General features: G+C 36.4%; 2 protein-coding genes across 13 annotated transcripts in view; one reads left to right on the top strand and one right to left on the bottom strand.

The window, feature by feature from the left end:
* LOC139968050 (cGMP-specific 3',5'-cyclic phosphodiesterase-like) overlaps nucleotides 1–9,361 on the top strand; it is a 184,420-nt gene extending 175,059 nt beyond the window's left edge. For 4 of the 12 annotated variants that reach the window (XR_011793215.1, XR_011793212.1, XR_011793213.1 and 1 more), the window contains one exon: nucleotides 3,406–3,548. Coding sequence is in view for 3 of the 12 variants with exons in the window: in XM_071972364.1 (XP_071828465.1) it covers nucleotides 3,406–3,599 (194 nt within the window). In the remaining 9 variants the exon portion in view is untranslated. The other 8 variants (XM_071972364.1, XM_071972365.1, XM_071972367.1 and 5 more) reach the window with 4 other exon arrangements.
* Nucleotides 9,362–9,610: 249 nt separating this feature from the next.
* On the bottom strand, nucleotides 9,611–15,810 carry LOC139968057 (transmembrane emp24 domain-containing protein 4-like). The gene is made up of 5 exons (XM_071972381.1): nucleotides 15,627–15,810; nucleotides 14,668–14,894; nucleotides 14,196–14,342; nucleotides 12,429–12,583; nucleotides 9,611–11,823 (listed from the first exon to the last, which is right to left on the bottom strand). The coding sequence occupies exons 1-4, from the start codon at nucleotides 15,757–15,759 to the stop codon at nucleotides 12,434–12,436; spliced, it is 657 nt and encodes a 218-aa protein (XP_071828482.1). The 5' UTR covers nucleotides 15,760–15,810; the 3' UTR covers nucleotides 9,611–11,823; nucleotides 12,429–12,433.
* Between the last annotated feature and the right edge of the window lie 1,537 nt (nucleotides 15,811–17,347).

Below are 17,347 nucleotides of genomic sequence, written 5' to 3'. Positions count from 1 at the left end.
CCATTTCCCCGCTTTATAGTTGTCAATATGACATTTCAAGTGTGGATAGCTTTGAATGGATTAGCAAAGTTTCTAAGAAGGAAGCTTAGGGTGCTGTTACATTCACATAATGGGCATCTGGTTCAGTTTACAAAGCCACATTAAACATAAAGTTTTCCATGTTTTTCTGACATTTTGTATCTCTCTGCACATTGTGCACCAAAATGGCAATTACCAATCACTACCCTCCCCCCCCCCCCTTTTTTGCCTATTTTTGTGTAATAATCATGAAAAGGTATAAAATCTTCACATACTGATATACTGATAAAACCTTTATCCCTTGTTTTGAAATTTCATTCTTTTCTTGTAGCTAGCAAAAAACAATTAGACAGTGTTCTATACAATTTATTCATAGATGGATGTATGTCGCTGAAAGCATATCCTCTTATAAATTTGAGATGAATGTATGTCGCAATTACAGAGTTGTTAATGCTACCGTTCTTCATGGGAGACCTGGTTAATTGTATCATATTATATCTATATTCAATTTTCACTGTAGTACTTGGGCTATCCCTTACCCCCCTCCCTGTTTCTCCCTAACTTGTATGCCCTCCTTTTTCATAAAGTCAACCCTGTATCTGCTTTTGTTTAAGAACTGATGTATAATGACCCCTGCTGCCACCACTGACCAATGAGCATGTCGTGACGAATCTTAACACCCCCCCTCTCCCCCTCCATTTGGGATCATCTATTGCTGTGTTTTCTATTCATCCAATTAACTGGTTAATTTGATATTTGCCTCAATCCACAATTGCAGTAATCAACATTTCAACATGTGCATGTGTGCTCTTTACACAGAGAATCCCTTTGGAATTTCATCTAATACCACATTTACCACAACGCAGGCTTTGTACTGAGTGCTAATGATTCTGGAGATTCTTAACATTTTGCCTTTTTGGTGTGGAGAGGTGGATGTGGGTGTTGGGAACCTTTTCTCTGGTATTTTTAATTATTAACTTTTGCACTGGTTTCTGTTTACATAAAGTAGAAACAAAGAAATATTACATCATTACCACAAAATTGGAATAAATACATTCAAAAGCATGATATTCCAATTGAAGACAAAATCTCAGTTAAAGTACACTTTTTTCCCCCCCGAATTACAGAGAAAAGGAGGAGATATTGACTGGAATAGAATCAATCTTAGCCACTTTTATGTGGCATCATTTGTTTAGTTGGTTTCATTGACGCAGGAGTCGTGTGGACAATAAGCTATTCATCATTGAAATATTTAAAAATATAAAACTTTATCTCTGGAAAAATAAAATATATATATATCTTTTCAGTTTAACTTTGATGGTTTACATGGGTTTTTCTTTTTCCTTTTGCTGTGAGATTACCTTCCATCATAATGTTCTCTCATTCTCCCCCTTACCCTGTATTACACCAGTAGCACGCCAAATTATTCCTTACACCCCAGTTAATAACTTAAAGAGAATTATTAATATATTTCCACTATTCCTGTTATTTTTTTTTATTTTTTTTTTATTTTTTGCATTTGGAACTTTTCATTTTTTCTAATCAATAATTCATCTTCCTTGAGTTGGTTTACCTCTTTATGGATCTTCCCCGTTTGGGTTCCCCCCCCCCCCCCCTTCAGAGGCCTCTTCTATGATTACTGATACCTTTTGCAGTCTGCATCATTCTGCTTTGCTTTGCTCTGCTCTGCTCGTTTCGTCTTTCCTCTGTGAATGCTGTCTGTTTTCGTCTGCGGTAGCAGTGTTTTAGGAGTGACGGTTATGACAGCAATCAGCAGTGAATACAGTTGTGCTATCTCGTCTGTGTTGCTGGTGCCTTTGAAGGAACGTATTGAGTCAAAACATGAAATTAAACTTCAGAAAATATGAAAAGTATGAAGAGGAGATTGTGAAGATAGGGATGAGGAGGAGAATGGCATTCATTCAATCTTGATGCTAATGATTGGTTCATTATCAGTTCTTGCTGATACAAACTTTTTACTTTCAAATATATACAAATTTTTCAATCATTTTCTAAGGTGATGTTAACTGAGTGCTGTTACAAAGCATATCTGTAATACATATCGCATAATGTGTTCCTTTAAATGCTCCAATGTTATCAAGTAAATGTTTTTGCTAATCTGCTTCAATGTTGCTAACCTCATGGAAGCTACAGCTTTTGCATGATTTAGTTTACTTATAATCAATTGCATGATGTCATCTGCTTCGTTTATGGTAAATACTTCTTCATATCATGACAACAACTTTGATTTTATCCATGAAAGGAAGGGTGTGGATAGCATCTCCCATTGTTCCCTAAACAAATACTCTGGTAGCAACCCTTTAAATGGTCTGCTGGATCTTACGGTGGCTTGTCTGTACTAATTGCCTTTACTCCTTCATTGTCTTTAGTATCTAAAAAACAAACAAAAATAACAAAAATAAGAAACTTGAGGCTTTATTTCTGTGGTCAGTTTTGTTTCTGACAGGAAAACATTACTGATCTCTGGAGGCTGATGGGAACAGGGTCATGCATAGAATATATATATATATATATATATATATATATATGCATATATATATGTAACAGCCAGGTCAAATTTTGGGAACACAAAGCTGAATGTTTCATTTTGAAAACCCTTTGAATTCTTACCCTTTCACACAAACTCCTTCTTCCTCCTCCTGTTGAAATTATTCACTCTTTATCTTGAACCGTATAAAGGGACTTTCTTTACCTTAGATAAATTGGTATTTGTTATCCATATATTTTCATTCCTGGTACCAGCTAAATTCTGCTATTGGATGCCAAGTGTATGCTTGTTTGACCTTACTGCATGTGCCTTGTTACAGCGGGGAATTCAGTTCATTTCAAAAATTCATGCAAGAAGTAAAGAGAGAAAAATTTAAAAGATATTGTACAAAGCCAGATAAAATGTTGGGTATGAGGTTTAAGGAGTTGTAATTTCTCACTTTAGAATCATCAATATGTAAAAATTGATTTTGTTTCGTCAATTTCTTGACAAGTAAAAGATCAGACAATGGATCAACTCTTTGATTGATGGAATGTCTGAATAGCAATTACTGAATTCTAACTTGTGGTTTTTTTCTTCCTTCTTTGTCATTTTGTGAGATGGGCTTACTAGAAGCTATCTCTGTCTGATACCCAAGTACAAGTTATCTCAATAAAACTGACAGTCCTACGTGAGAACTATTATCACTTTGTGGAAATTTTAGGCAACAACCCTCCCCATTCCCTCCTTTCATGAAAAACAAGAAAGAAAGTTGTACGCTTGCAGTCATTCAGCAGTTGCATGGATCTAGCAGATTTGGTCTTAAGCAATCGGTCATCAGATGTTGTACTCCGTCTTATTGAACAAGAGACAAGTTGTTTCTGTCGTCTCTCTTACAGATGAGAAAGAATTTTTAGAGTCCCAGAAAAATAAAGGCTCAACATCTCAGGGTCAGGAAGAGAAGGAGACAACAGACAACACACGAAAAAAACACAAAAAGAATTCCACTGACAGAAGGAAAAGTGGCAGCGCTCGAGTGAAGCAAACTCTAGCATCAAGGCATAATCGAAGTTCCCTGTGTGTCATCGTTTAACAGAGGTTTTCAGCTGTTTCTAGTTTTTTTGTTTTTTTTCCTCTCAGAACTTGTTCGTTTGGTGTCACGCCAGTTTTGAATTCATTGTTTCGTACTAAGATTTTGAAAGTTCCAAGAACAAAACATGTTTTAAAAAACAGAAAAAAGGGGGAATATTTTTTTATTTTCTGGATGGATGAGCATAGCAAGACCTAAGACGGTAGGAAGCCTATCTTACTCCCTCGGCCCGTTGGTCGACATGTGTTTACTGTGTTCAGTACTTAAGATAGGAAGAACTAACATTATTACCTGCATGTCATGATTTAAACATATGCTACAGTTTGCTATCATTTTAAGGATGACACATTTAATCCAACGTTTTTTATCAATAATATGAAAAGATGTAATAACTGTTTAATTCAATAAAGCAATAATATAATCTTATGAGTATGCGTGCATTTTGAGCAGATGTTCTTGTCCTTGCTGTAAAACGTGCAATGAATAACCAGCACCAATGCTTGTTTAAAACAAATTAGGTTGTTGTGTTGTACATATTTCAATGTTTGACAAACTCTACAACTTTGATATCAATTAAGTTTAATGTTTGCGAATTGTTAACTTCTTGTTTTTTTGAAGAATTTTCATAGCGGACAAGTTTGAAGGAGACAGGATATGGTGTGTTGAGTTTGTGATGTTAATATGAAGAAAATTGAAGTTTTTTGCAAGAATAAAGTTAATAGTTATACTGTGTTGCATAAAGCCTGTCCTGCGGAAGAAGATGCAGAGAGCAATAAATGAAAATTTGTGCTAAGCAATAGCTCCATATAAGGGTTATACCGCAAGAAGGGGGTACCAGGTATGGCTACCTCTACCAGTCCTCACCCTTCCCTCACCCTCCCTTAGGGCCAACTACATATTTAAGGGCTTCAGTTTTTCTAGAATTGCATGTTTGATGATCACTTCCAGTAAGATCCAGATGCTACAACTCTCCAGTCCAGTGAGCATTAAATGCTATCGAGACACATGCCAAACCCATATGGGACCAGCTCTTCGTTGCTTCATTCACCATATAGGAAGTACGTAACACTACAGCTATCAGTCAATTATAAGGTATATACTAGATAACTTAAAAATGCCAATAGTAGACAGTTCACTAGCTAGTCAAAAAGTATTTGCAGTCCTGCTGTGAAAGATACCAAGGAAAACGAAGCCATTCATACTGACATTGTTTCAGTGACATCTGTGTGAAGGGCTGCAGAATGGGCCAAAAGAATGGGACCATTTTTATGCATAATGGTGAGATGATTTCAAAGAGGGAGTTTAGCACTGTAGATCTGTGTGAAGGGCTGCAGAATGGGCTAAAAGAATGGGACCATGTTATGCATAATGGTGAGATGATTTCAAAGAGGGAGTTTAGCACTGTAGATCTGTGTGAAGGGCCGCAGAATGGGCCAAAAGTATTGGACCATGTTTATGCATAATGGTGAGATGATTTCAAAGAGGGAGTTTAGCACTGTAGATCTGTGTGAAGGGCCACAGAATGGGCCAAAAGTATTGGACCATGTTTATGCATAATGGTGAGATGATTTCAAAGAGGGAGTTTAGCACTGTAGATCTGTGTGAAGGGCTGCAGAATGGGCCAAAAGTATTGGACCATGTTATGCATAATGGTGAGATGATTTCAAAGAGGGAGTTTAGCACTAGATCTGTGTGAAGGGCTGCAGAAAGGGCCAAAAGAATGGGACTATGTTTATGCATAATGGTGAGATGATTTCAAAGAGGGAGTTTAGCACTGTAGATCTGTGTGAAGGGCCACAGAATGGGCCAAAAGAATGGGACCATTTTTATGCGTAATGGTGACATGATTTCAAAGAGGGAGTTTAGCACTGTAGCCAGTGGCTAAAAGGCAAGTTACACTTCTGTGATAGTTACACATTCACATAATGTTTGGTAAAGTTCACTGTTAGCAACTTGGAAAAAAGTTGACAAACATCTTGTCTTAGAAGAACATTTTTCCTCTGACTTCAGAGTGAGTAAAATCATTTGTCTCATTTTTAAATCTTTGAAAGAAAGTAAAAGATTTAATGCTGTAAAATCTGGACTACATTTCTATCTTCCACCATTTCTGAGCTTCTGTTTAAATCCGCTATTTTGTTAGCATGATTTGGTAGTCACATGTATCTCATCCCCAACCAGACCAATTGTCTCTGTGACATTTTTCAGTTTGTAGCTTAGGCCTTAAAGTTAACATGTAAATCTCTGTCTGTATTTATCATCATATAATGTGTGCTCAGTCAAGTGTGAAATGTAACTCAATTGTTTCTTTCAGCTTCCCTTATAATCTGCCAACTAACTTCATATTTGATTTTTTTAAGTTCTATTTCTTCTTCTTCTTCCTCTTGTTTTTCTCCAAAATGCTACATTTTGTGTGCTGAGTTAAAATGAACAGGTACAATTCATTATTCTCAAGTTGCCATTCCGGGTAAATTATTCCTGGTCTTGTCAGGTAATATGTATTATTGTTTGTCAGTTTAATACAAGATGAAGTTTTGAGGACTTTAGATAATTAAGAACTCATATCACCTTGAATGAAAGGTTCCAAAACGGATTTTACCTTAATGAAGTTTAAGTACATAAGTAACCTTGGATACCTTGCTTAACAAAAAAATGTTCAACAATCTGTGAATAACTTGATGTTTGTGTAACTGAAAACAACTTTGGTAGAATGGATACATCAGTTGAGAAGTAGTCTTTTGAATATGATTGCTGTATGTATGCATGGTTGGTCAATCCCTGATTAATACTGGCAAGGATGCTATACACCCATGGCTGATTAAGATTAGGTGAAGATTGAGCACCATGTATTACCTTTCATAGACCTCTGACACAACAGTGTAATGGTTGTGGTTTCAGTTTGGTGGGAGTAAACTCAAACAAATTTCCAATTGCACCCATGCAAGTCATATTTACTCATTACAACCTACATGCATTTCCCGATTATTCGTTAAAACAAAAAGGTTGGTAATGTTGAGGTTACGGAGTTTAACTGCTAACACATTTGTTATCATTCAGAACACGTGGCATGGTGACATTGATGCGAGTAATGAATTTGAAAATAAGAAAAAGAAAAATGAGTTATGGCCTAGACTATAAATTGTTAAGGTATTGGGCTTTCAATGGAATTTGGATCTTACAATTTACATGCAGCAACAGAGTTTATAGGAGGAAAAACAGAATTTCAATAGTCGAACCACTTATTAATTGTATGGAATGAAAGGAAAGAGTATTTTCAAGCCTTTATGATTGGCTTAGCTTCATATTATTCTCAGGATCTATCCTTGTATCCTTTCTATAGGGGGACTATAGAGGGTCACCGAAAAGAAAGGAACATTTAAAAATTTAAAATGTAAGATTTGATGTGAACATAAATTTTCAAAGAAAATTAGTCTGTGTCAGTTATGACTTGTTTGAAGTGGTAATGACCCATTTTCTTGATTTATGAAAAATGAGATGATAAATTCTTTTATGCCCCCCCCCCCCATCTTGTGGATAGAACAAAGATGTAAAAAACATAAAAAATAAAAAGAATGTCAAGATGGGAGGTTAGAAAGGTTCTGTGCTCCACAAAGAAAAATTTCTCTCTTCCCTCTTGTTTTGCAATTTTTTTTTTTTTTTTATCTATTTATTTATTTTCTGTTACGGTGTGTGATTCTTTTTTTTAGTGGTAACATTTTACAGATATTTGAGCTATAATCTTTAAAAAAAAAAATGAAATTATTCTGAATAGTGTAATTAATGGTCTTTACTATATGGGCAATAATGATGTGATATTTGTTTATGCATACCTCTTAACACATAGATACATATATATACCAATGATCCACTAGGATTTAGCTATTAAAATACTCAATATTAAGAAAGAAAAAGAAAAAAAAAAGAAAAATGTAAATATGTATATGGCTAGATAAGTGTATACTAACATATGAGTGTTTATAAAGTTTTAAAAAAAAGTATGTTTGCTTCAGCTGTTAGCAACATATTTCTTGCAACCCTATATACATAAAGGCTCAAAGTCAAAACTGATAAATGGCTGCTTAATATCCTTGAAAGAAAAGACAAAAAATCACTTCAATTTAAATCTTCCAGTATTATAAACAAGTTTCAAGTAAGTGAGACCATTAAATATTTTTTGAGGTCATTCTTAAAATCTGGGTACAAAAAAAACAGGAAATGATTGAAAGCTTTTCAGCTTTGTCCAAACTGCTTGTTGTTGTGTATGGATACAAATTTTTTATCCAATTCAATGTCATTTTTGTTTTGTTTTTAAGCTTAAATATTATTTATCGTATCATAATAACTTTGAGAGTGACCACTACTGATTAGAAACATGAAATGTCAAATGTAAGGTCATGTTTGATATGCATGTATGCAATATAGAGGCACAATTTTACATTAGAGAAAATAGGTTCTGAAAGGTTTCCCAGTGGTTTTTAACCATAGAGCAGACTTAAGTCCAGCTACTGTCCAGAAAAGAATATAGATGGCGATTCAATTTCGTTTTCTTAATTCAAAGTGAAAGAGATTTATGGGGTAAACTGACTAAATTTAAATATCTGCTGTCAGAGATGCTGAAGGAGTAAAGGGATAAGTCTATAAAGTGGACCACACAGTGACAGCAAGAGGCAGACATAAGAGTATATCATTGTTTCATATAGTACACCTGTCCATATTTGTGAATCAGATCAGAGAGGAGACCAATGCAATTTTGCTGGGATTTTTCAATACCCATTGACTCTTTCCATTTGACATACAATAGCTTCAGAAATTGCTGCATTGCTTTTATTATTTTTATGTGGTATGTGCCAAATTTCATTTGAAAACCTGAAGCAATAAGCTGTCTTCACTGTTTAAGCTTAACGTCGTCATATTTGACATTTATCCAAGCAATTTGCAGATGTGTGGACTATTAATAAATGAAAGTAAGTTTAGCCAAGTTCACCATGAACATTGGCATATTGGCACCAACAGTGGGATACCTCTGGTATGCAACCCACACAGTTCCCTCACAATTTTTCAGTCACTATTTAACAGACGGCACTTCACTAGACAGACTACCTCAAGGAATATGCAGCTCTGCTCGTGTTCTAGACAGCTGATAGGCCTTTCGTTTTAAAGCTTTGCAGAGTTTTGTTTGCTTGCTGCCATCCTCAAGTGGTGGTCATCTCAAGCTAGACATCCAAACGTTCACCTCCCATTAGTCATCATTTTCTACCCTCATGAAATGCAAAAACACAGCCGATTGTCACTTGCATAATTCAAAATTGCTCTGCCATGGAGGTATCTAGGTTGTTTTTTAAGAGCAAAAGTAGGGAGAGTTCTTCATATTAAGCGACCAAACTGATATAAAATAGAAAGAAAGAACTAATTAAACAGCAGAGTTACATTGGATCTAGTAGTTAATTTCAGTTCATGATGGCACAGACTGACACTTTTTTTTTTTTTTTTTCCGTCTTTGGATTTGATAAGTCTTATTCATAGATGTGGTTGAAATGCATGGCAATGTTTACAGATGTTTCTGAAATTATGCAAAGTATTTAAGTAAAATTTTAGGATTTATGTTTATGTTTGAAGATGACAAAATATTAAGACAAATTTGACTATTTAGCTGATATTTCATTATTTAGAAGTTTTATTGAATTGATTATTCATTGTTATAAGCTGTGAAGCTTACAGAGTTCAGGTTGAAAGTGTTTCAGAAAAATACATTCAGTTGTTGCAATGACTTTCTAAATACTTTTGTCATTTTCTGTCTCACAAAGATTTAACTTCTTTAGGGGATTGGCCGACAGGACGGCAGTGTCCCTTTTACGCCAGCGATAGTATTGATCTCCTTAACAAACAGTAGATGAGCAACCAGGGTTTTACCACTAAAATAAAAAAAATGGACAGCAAGTTACTTTGACCATAAGATTTCATTTATTCATACTTTGACACAGAGTAACATAGAGAATTACAACACAAAATACATCTGCACATGTACAAATAAGATAACATTCATAATTGATACCGACAGAAAAAACACTTCAAGGCCAATTCTCACTGCAGATTATGCAAGCTACTACAACTTCTTGGATGGTTCTTGTGAAGAAATATACACTCCTGAATCTAAACAAGAGCAAAAAATCACTCACTCATAATCAGTTTCTACAGTTGGCAATTTGTTCTGCTAAAATATTCTTCCAGTGAGAACTGTCTACTGTAGAATTAGCCATTCTGATGTGATATCATCCTTTTCAAGAAATGAGTAACTTAATTTATTAACAGAATGCTAGTTTACAAATGCAGAAATACAAACCCAAACTGGTGTATGTAAGAAATGCCAGGCAAGAGTGTACAATTATCTTGACAAATTCTTGCTAGAGGTATAGGGGTCTGCAAATGCCAAGGTGCAATTAATGAGTATAGCAAAATGGAAACTACACCACTAATCCAAGAAAAAAGACTTGAATTTGCATATACAGCGTTGTATGGTCGAGAACATAACTAGAACGAGTTCTTCCACATCCTGATGCAATCTATTCATCAGTCCTTGAAAGGCAAGCCATCTCAAAGGATGACTCGAGGCAGTATTTTTAGTCTATGATGTCATAGTCCGGGCGCAAGTAATGTTAGTGATAACTAATTCTGCTCTTTGAGATATTCCCCTGTAAAATAAATTGTCTGGAATGTCCTTCTCTTCCAACATGGTAAATTTCATTTTTTCCCCACTTTCACAATAAACAAGAAATTTCAGTGTCACAATTGTTATCTAACTTTCAACTTACCATTCGCAATATCAGACAACACTGAGTTTTGGGTTGAAACCATGTTACCATTTAACAATAGCACCCTTCTACCCTTAACATAAGAACTAGACGATTCACGGTATCAGCAGACATTTTTGAAGTTCAAGATAAATGTACATAGCTCTTAATATTTTAAAAATACATGCTGGCCGAATAGACAGCATGGTAGCCTGATGCAGCATGTATGATGCTCATCAAAAAATTAAGAAGAAACAAAGATAATGAATAACTCCCACAGACGATAGAACTCTCCAGGGTACCGTTGAGCATGCTCACAACACCAGGCTTCTAAAATTGATTATTGCTTCAATCAACATTTTTCTTTCTAGGTTACCAATAGTTCCATGAGCCACTGACCTTTGAATCAGGAAATATATTTGCGGGAGGGCTTTATCAACAAATCTGAAATATGCAAATGGCCCATATAGTCTTAAAGTGCTATTAAATCACACAAGCTATACATATTTGCATCAATTTTGCCATCCCTGAATAGTAATGCAGTGGACCAATCAACATCCTGACCTATGTGCTCTGTTCTACGTTCTGACCATTATGGTCAGATATAGGTCTTGACCACCATTGTCAGTTCTAAGGCCTGACATGACTGGTCACCTTAATGTCTTGACCAACTGACCAATTTTTTGCAGTCTTAACACAGATTTTGCTAGTGTTTCTTGCAATCTATTTACACAGTCCCACACTACATATGCGGCATACTCTACTTCAAACTCTGAAGGCATATAAATGCATGAAACAGGCTAAATCATCACATATTGCAGCTTAATACTTCCATGCATATAAGATTAAATTTATTAAAGATAAGAATTATGACCAAATGTTTGAAGGTTGCTTACTAGTTAGATTTTTTGAAAGTTTTAGTTCAAATCTTTTGCTTTGTTAACTAGCAAATGTTCCAACATTTATTCACAAAAAGAGATATGAATGCTTAATTACCAAGATTGCCAAAGACCATATCACAGAAACCAAAGTCCTCAAAGACACTACAATCCTGATTCACAAAATACTTAACCAAATCCCAAGTTTACCTACAACAGAACACTTTTTCAACTACTTATTTTAAATCCCTTAACCCGACCCTGGTCTCTACAGAGCAAGCCTCAAATGAACATCTCCTTCACCACCAAAAGGCACCTGTGACTTTAAAATACAACAAGTATAGAAACTGGTGATGATATTTAAAAGATAAAAAGTTCAACTTGAATGAATGGGCCCACTCTGCCAGAACCTGGAAACCATGTCTGGCAATCAACCGCCCAAACTTTATGCTGCTCATTGTCCCTGCCATCCTCTTGATAAGGGAACATTCAATTACATCTGTGCACCTTCTACCCATACATGGTTTCCACATCTTCACAGTTAAACTCAATTTATTCCATTTTCTGAAATGAAGAAAAGTGATTTGCTACAATTTAACAAACTGATACAAAGGTAATGAAAATATACAGCAAAAGTTTGAAATCAGATGTGATACACTAAGATACTAATTGGAATTCATTAAGTAGTTAAAGCCTCATTTAATATGCATTCCATTACAAACAAGAACTAATCAATCAACACCTCTACAATCACTTTTATTTACTACTGTGTAGTAATACATCACGGTCATGACAATGTACCTCTCCGCTAAACTTTTGGCCCATTCACAGTGATCGAAGTAATGGAAAATTAAAACCAAAGAATTGGTCGTTTCACATCAAAACATTTCATAGGCCTTATTGACATACAATATGGCCTACGCAATGAATAAGTTTCATGGATAATACTGCCAGCGAAGCAATAAGAGACTCACAGGTATTTGCTAAGCGTGTTGCTAGAACGGCTTGTTCTGCTGCGGAAACACTTTCCCTCCTCCGATAAGGGTGTCTTACAACAAGTCAGGCACACATAATATCATAATCCTTCATAGTGGAAGGTCATAACACTTCTGTCTCGTCCCTGATATTAGTTCCATCTAATAATTTTGATTCCAAAATAAATTACTCACATGAATTAGACCAGCTTCTTTGCCTCAAAGAATCCTTTCAAGTGCCTCATTTGCCAGAACCCCGTCACTAAGAGAATTGCTGTCTGTGCAATTGACCACCATAGAACTCTCTGGTTTGTGCTCTCACTGGTGTGACGGAAACGTTCTTCCCGGTACTGAAAAAGTCAACATTCAATGTTAATAAGGACTGCACTGTGACTACTAATGTAACTGATATGTCCGAATTCTAACTTTAAGAATCAACCATAGTATAAACTTCATGAGCAAAGTCTTGAGAGTTCAGAGGAATCTGTCTGAATTACGATGATTTTGAAGGGACAAACCAGGTGTAGTCTTAGTAGTATGAAACAACATTACAACCAACTTGTATATATATATATTTCTAGTAGAGTTTCCAAATATGCTAAATTAAATGTTACATCTTGACAAAACTCAAATATTTGAGTTGATTTGTAGCGCATTACTAGACAAATCAACAAATATCATACCCAGGCAAAATGTTGAGTTATGTGCAATCAAGCAACTCAACTATTTGATCATTTTTGCCGTGAGATCATGTAACCATAATTTACTGTCAACCCAACAAATAACATACTTTTGATGTGTTGTCAAGTTACGTGCAACACACACAAATCGACAATTTGGCAATTATCGTCAAGATGTCATGTTAACGTAACTTTTCAACTCAACAAATATCACATTTCTGAGGTGACGTTGTGTTACACTTACACAGGACTTCAACTTGACTGTCCTTTCAGGACCACTGTACTGCATGGAACTAGTTACATAATATCAAGAAACCTTTAACTCTTTTAAACATACATGCACACCCGGTTTTTTATCTTCAGGTTGCCATACAAGATATATGTCTATTTGTTATTATTCTCAAATTTAACCTGGCAAAAGGGATGACAAGTTCATCTGATATGTTCATTATGCTGATTGCAGACCAACCAGTCCACAGTAAGAGTACATTTACTACAGGGAATAATATATTGTTCAAACTTTGTGTAGCTCTTTTGAAAGTCTGAAGTTTTTGTCTATTATGAAATACTACAATCCCTGCGTTCGAAAAATTCTATACGACTTTGAACTTCAATAGCAGTCTGCCCAATTTGCATAGCATGTTGTGACGTGGTGCTGGATAAATTATTCCATGCACTATGACCCGGAATAAATTCATTTACATTTCAGGGTGAACTTTCAAAGCCCATTGAGTCACTCTTCATTCGATCAAAGCATCAAAGCTAAATGACGAAAAATATTACTACTTGACAGAATGGAGATATCGACAAATCTGTAAGAAAAGTGTTTTCTGACTTTAACCTCTTCCGACCTCAAATGACCTTTGACCTTCACAGAAAGGCTGTTTTTACCCAAAATGACAGATCCACATACAATGCATGAAGTTAATCTGCCATGAACTTTTGAGTTCTGGTGTTTACAAGCAGGTGTCACATACACACACACGCCATCACATTCGCATAGATGTATTCCACCTCCCACATGGAATGAATATTGAAAGATGGTCACCCACATTGTTGATAAGTTGCTAGAGTCACTGTCATTAATTTCTCAGTTAATGCTCACTTCCACACTCTGTGAAAATGTTCATGTTCATCTCATCTTTCCCAATGTCGTAAATGCCTACAGGAAGCAAACTCTATACAATCACTGTAGCTAGGACCTGTCAACTTGTGTGTTTTAACATAAGATGACTGTAAATGCTATGGAGCTACAGGATAGCATTCCATAATTTGTACTTACTCTTTGATAGTTTTGTTCCTTCTGAATTTGTTCTACTTGGTCAAGCAACTGTCGTACTCGTAGCTGGAGTTCTGTAAGTTTGTCCTTTTCTTGGATCTCTCTGTAATCATTAGCATGCTCTCCCACTTCAATATCAAGATGAACCCTCTGCACATAAAAACAAAATAAAAAACAAAATACCCATTTAGTTAAAAAGGCACCAAACTGGACAATTGAAACATCTGCAGATATTTAAATTTCAACCCTGTTAAAACTATAAGAAGGATCTATATCGGAGTCCCAACATTGCGGTCTATCTCTACTTCTTTCCTGTACTGGGCTAACATCTTCTCCTTAACGCCCTGTTTTTTAACCACATTACTGCACTACCACAGTTATTTAATTCAACAATCATAATCACTAAGTGAAAATTGGCAAACTATATGACATGGCAATCAAAGAAACTTGACAACCCAGCTGCACTGCAACTTACCATTTTATTGCTGCCAAACATGGCCCATGAAGTAGAGTTTGAATAGATACAAATTAGATGCTCTCCGGGTGTATGGGATGTGAACGTAAACCGTCCTTCAGAGCTATACATCTTGGATAGAATAATATCATCATCTGGACCTTTGATCTCCACGTGCATGCCAATTCCGGGACTGGAAGGCATGAAGCTATTTGACTTTTTATCATATAATTGCGTTTTATAGTTGCCTGTTGAAGAGAAATAGATCTCAAGTACATAGGGTTTATATAACAAATATAAACAATGTTAATATTAGACTTTTATTATTTAGGCCTAATATGTACACTCACTGTAGGAGAGAAGTGTAGTTTTGAAACATGCATAGAATACCAACTTTTACTCACAATTGTGATGTCATGATTTTCAACACAGGCATGGGTCTAGGAACTCAACATAGCAATATGGAAAATGAGCTGCCCTGTGGCTTTTGACAATAGACCCCATTAATAACACAGTAGTTACAAATTGGATAACTTCTTAAGGCAAAAGACGTTACAGACCCCTCGATGATCTAGTAACATTAAAGGTTACTTTGGCTACTCATCTACAGTCTCAGCTTCCATAAGGAAACTATTTCACTGTTTGTGCTGTTAACGTGGGATGCTGTGGTTTCTGAATGTCATTCCAGCAAAGAAATTGCTGGGCCTAAAATCTGACGAATTGCGTTAATCTATTCCCTTTTCTTTGCCAGGTTAGGACTTGCCAATATGACATTTCCCCCTAGGCCTACGTTGACAGATTAATAGCCTGGCTCGTTTCATAATGTCTAGGCTTTACTCTATCGCATTAAATGAATGCAACTTTAGGCTTTTTAGGCATATCCTAGGTCTAAATTAGGATGTGTATAGGCTAGGCAGAGAACGGTAACGGTACGGTCGTTCGTAGCCTAACATTAGATATAAAGAGACCCTTTATCTTACCTATTACCATGGTTTCATCGGGAATTTCTTCGATAAAACATTTTTTCTCTGTTTCACCAATATGAAAATAGAGGCAATTGGAGACAGGGATAAACACAAATATAGAAAAGCAAAGGTACTTGAGAGACTCCATCGTGTACACTATGTGGTTGTCACTTTTAACACACGTACAAATGTAATGGGCAAACTATTGCCAGGTGTAATTAGGATGTTCAGTTTACAAGTTTTATTTGTATTTTATACAAAAAATAACGTTTTAAAAAGTCTAAATATATCTTAACTAGTTTAAATAATCTTAAAATGATCTTGATATGAGCATAAAATTTCTTTCTCTTCTTCTCTAATTGCTGCGTCAGCTAATAAGTTGGCAATAACATTGTGACACGTTGGTTACGTACAGTCTAGAGGCCAAGGGACGGGAACTATATAGCTATGGTTAGTCTGCTGTGTGTACATGCGACGATGAATTTCAGCGTTAGAAGTTTATCCATGTACGGCAAGTCAACAATCAAGGACCACTGATCTGTACACTAACGTACAGATCAGTGGCAAGGACAAGTCATACGAGTACAACTCAGTGCTAGCCGTGCAGGCAATTATCTATGAAACGCCAAAAGGACTCCAAGTGGCGCTGCTACGACCGACCTAGGTCAGTGGCTGCTACCCTAAATAGGAGATGCTAATACCCTAAACTCGAGGTGCTACTACCCTAAGCAGGAGGTGCTACTACTCTAAACAGAAGGTGCTACTACTCCTAAGAGACGATACTGCTGTAAAAGCTGCCGCTACTACTCAAATAGGCGATGCTACTATGCTAAACTATTTTCAGAGTAATCCTCTTTTCTGCAATTATTTTTGTGCTTCAAAATGGCTATGCAAGACAAGCACTGTCCGAAAATGCTATGCCCCTTTCCCGCACTTATATAGGCTGGATCAAGGTATCATTATGATCCCCTTCTAGGGGAACCATCATAACCACCTGACGATGATCACACAGTCTCGATGCAAGGGGACTGGGGTTAAGAGCAGATCAGTCGTTCGGTTGTTTGGTTTTCGTGCCCAGGTTCTTTTCTGGGTGACGTTTCTTAAAAAGTATCACACAGTCAGTCTTGATGTTAGATGACTGGGTTCGCAGTTTGGCTTTTATTGGCCAGGTTTTTCCTGGGTGGCTTTTCTTACAAAAATAGCATTATGTTCCTCTTCAGGCGCGCACACAGGCGCGCACACAGGCGCGCACACTGGCGCGCACACAGGCGCGCACACAGGCGCGCACACAGGCGCGCACACAGGCGCGCACACAGGCGCGCACACAGGCGCGCACACATGCACTCAAGTGCACACAAGTGCACTGCTGTGCACCTTAGCACCCCCCTGTAGGCTACAATGCACCCACATTGAGTGAGTACACACAACTTTAGTACACACGAACCTTGAGTACATGCGCACTTTAGTACCCTAGCTGTGTACCCCACAATACAATACAGTACACCACAGGACACTACACCACAGTACACAGTAGCTTTGATCAATTGCGAGATACAGGTAGGTACACAATACAAACAAAATTGTAGCAGGAACGATGAGATTAGGCGAAAGCTGTTATGACTTCAACATTAAAGTAAACAAACTAACCCAACCTATCCTGAAAATTTATTAAGATATAAAAACCTAAAAATTTACTTCAATGGATAAAACCATTAAAATCTCTCATAATGTGGCTT

Source organism: Apostichopus japonicus, chromosome 5 (genome assembly GCF_037975245.1).
Source record: "Apostichopus japonicus isolate 1M-3 chromosome 5, ASM3797524v1, whole genome shotgun sequence".
In the NCBI taxonomy this organism is placed as follows: Eukaryota; Metazoa; Echinodermata; class Holothuroidea; order Aspidochirotida; family Stichopodidae; genus Apostichopus; species Apostichopus japonicus.
The sequence above is the reverse complement of the archived record's forward strand: the minus strand, read 5'-3'. Positions and strand labels throughout refer to the sequence as shown.

What these genes read in the sequence shown, in the direction of transcription:
- LOC139968057 (XM_071972381.1), bottom strand. Translation starts at nt 15,759, where the DNA reads ATGGAGTCTCTCAAGTACCTTTGCTTTTCTATATTTGTGTTTATCCCT. An exon ending in CGATGAAACCATGGTAATAG is followed by an intron (nt 14,895 to 15,626) that starts GTAAGATAAAGG and finishes TCTCTTCAACAG; the next exon opens with GCAACTATAAAACGCAATTA. An exon ending in AGGAACAAAACTATCAAAGA is followed by an intron (nt 12,584 to 14,195) that starts GTAAGTACAAAT and finishes TGACTTTTTCAG; the next exon opens with TACCGGGAAGAACGTTTCCG.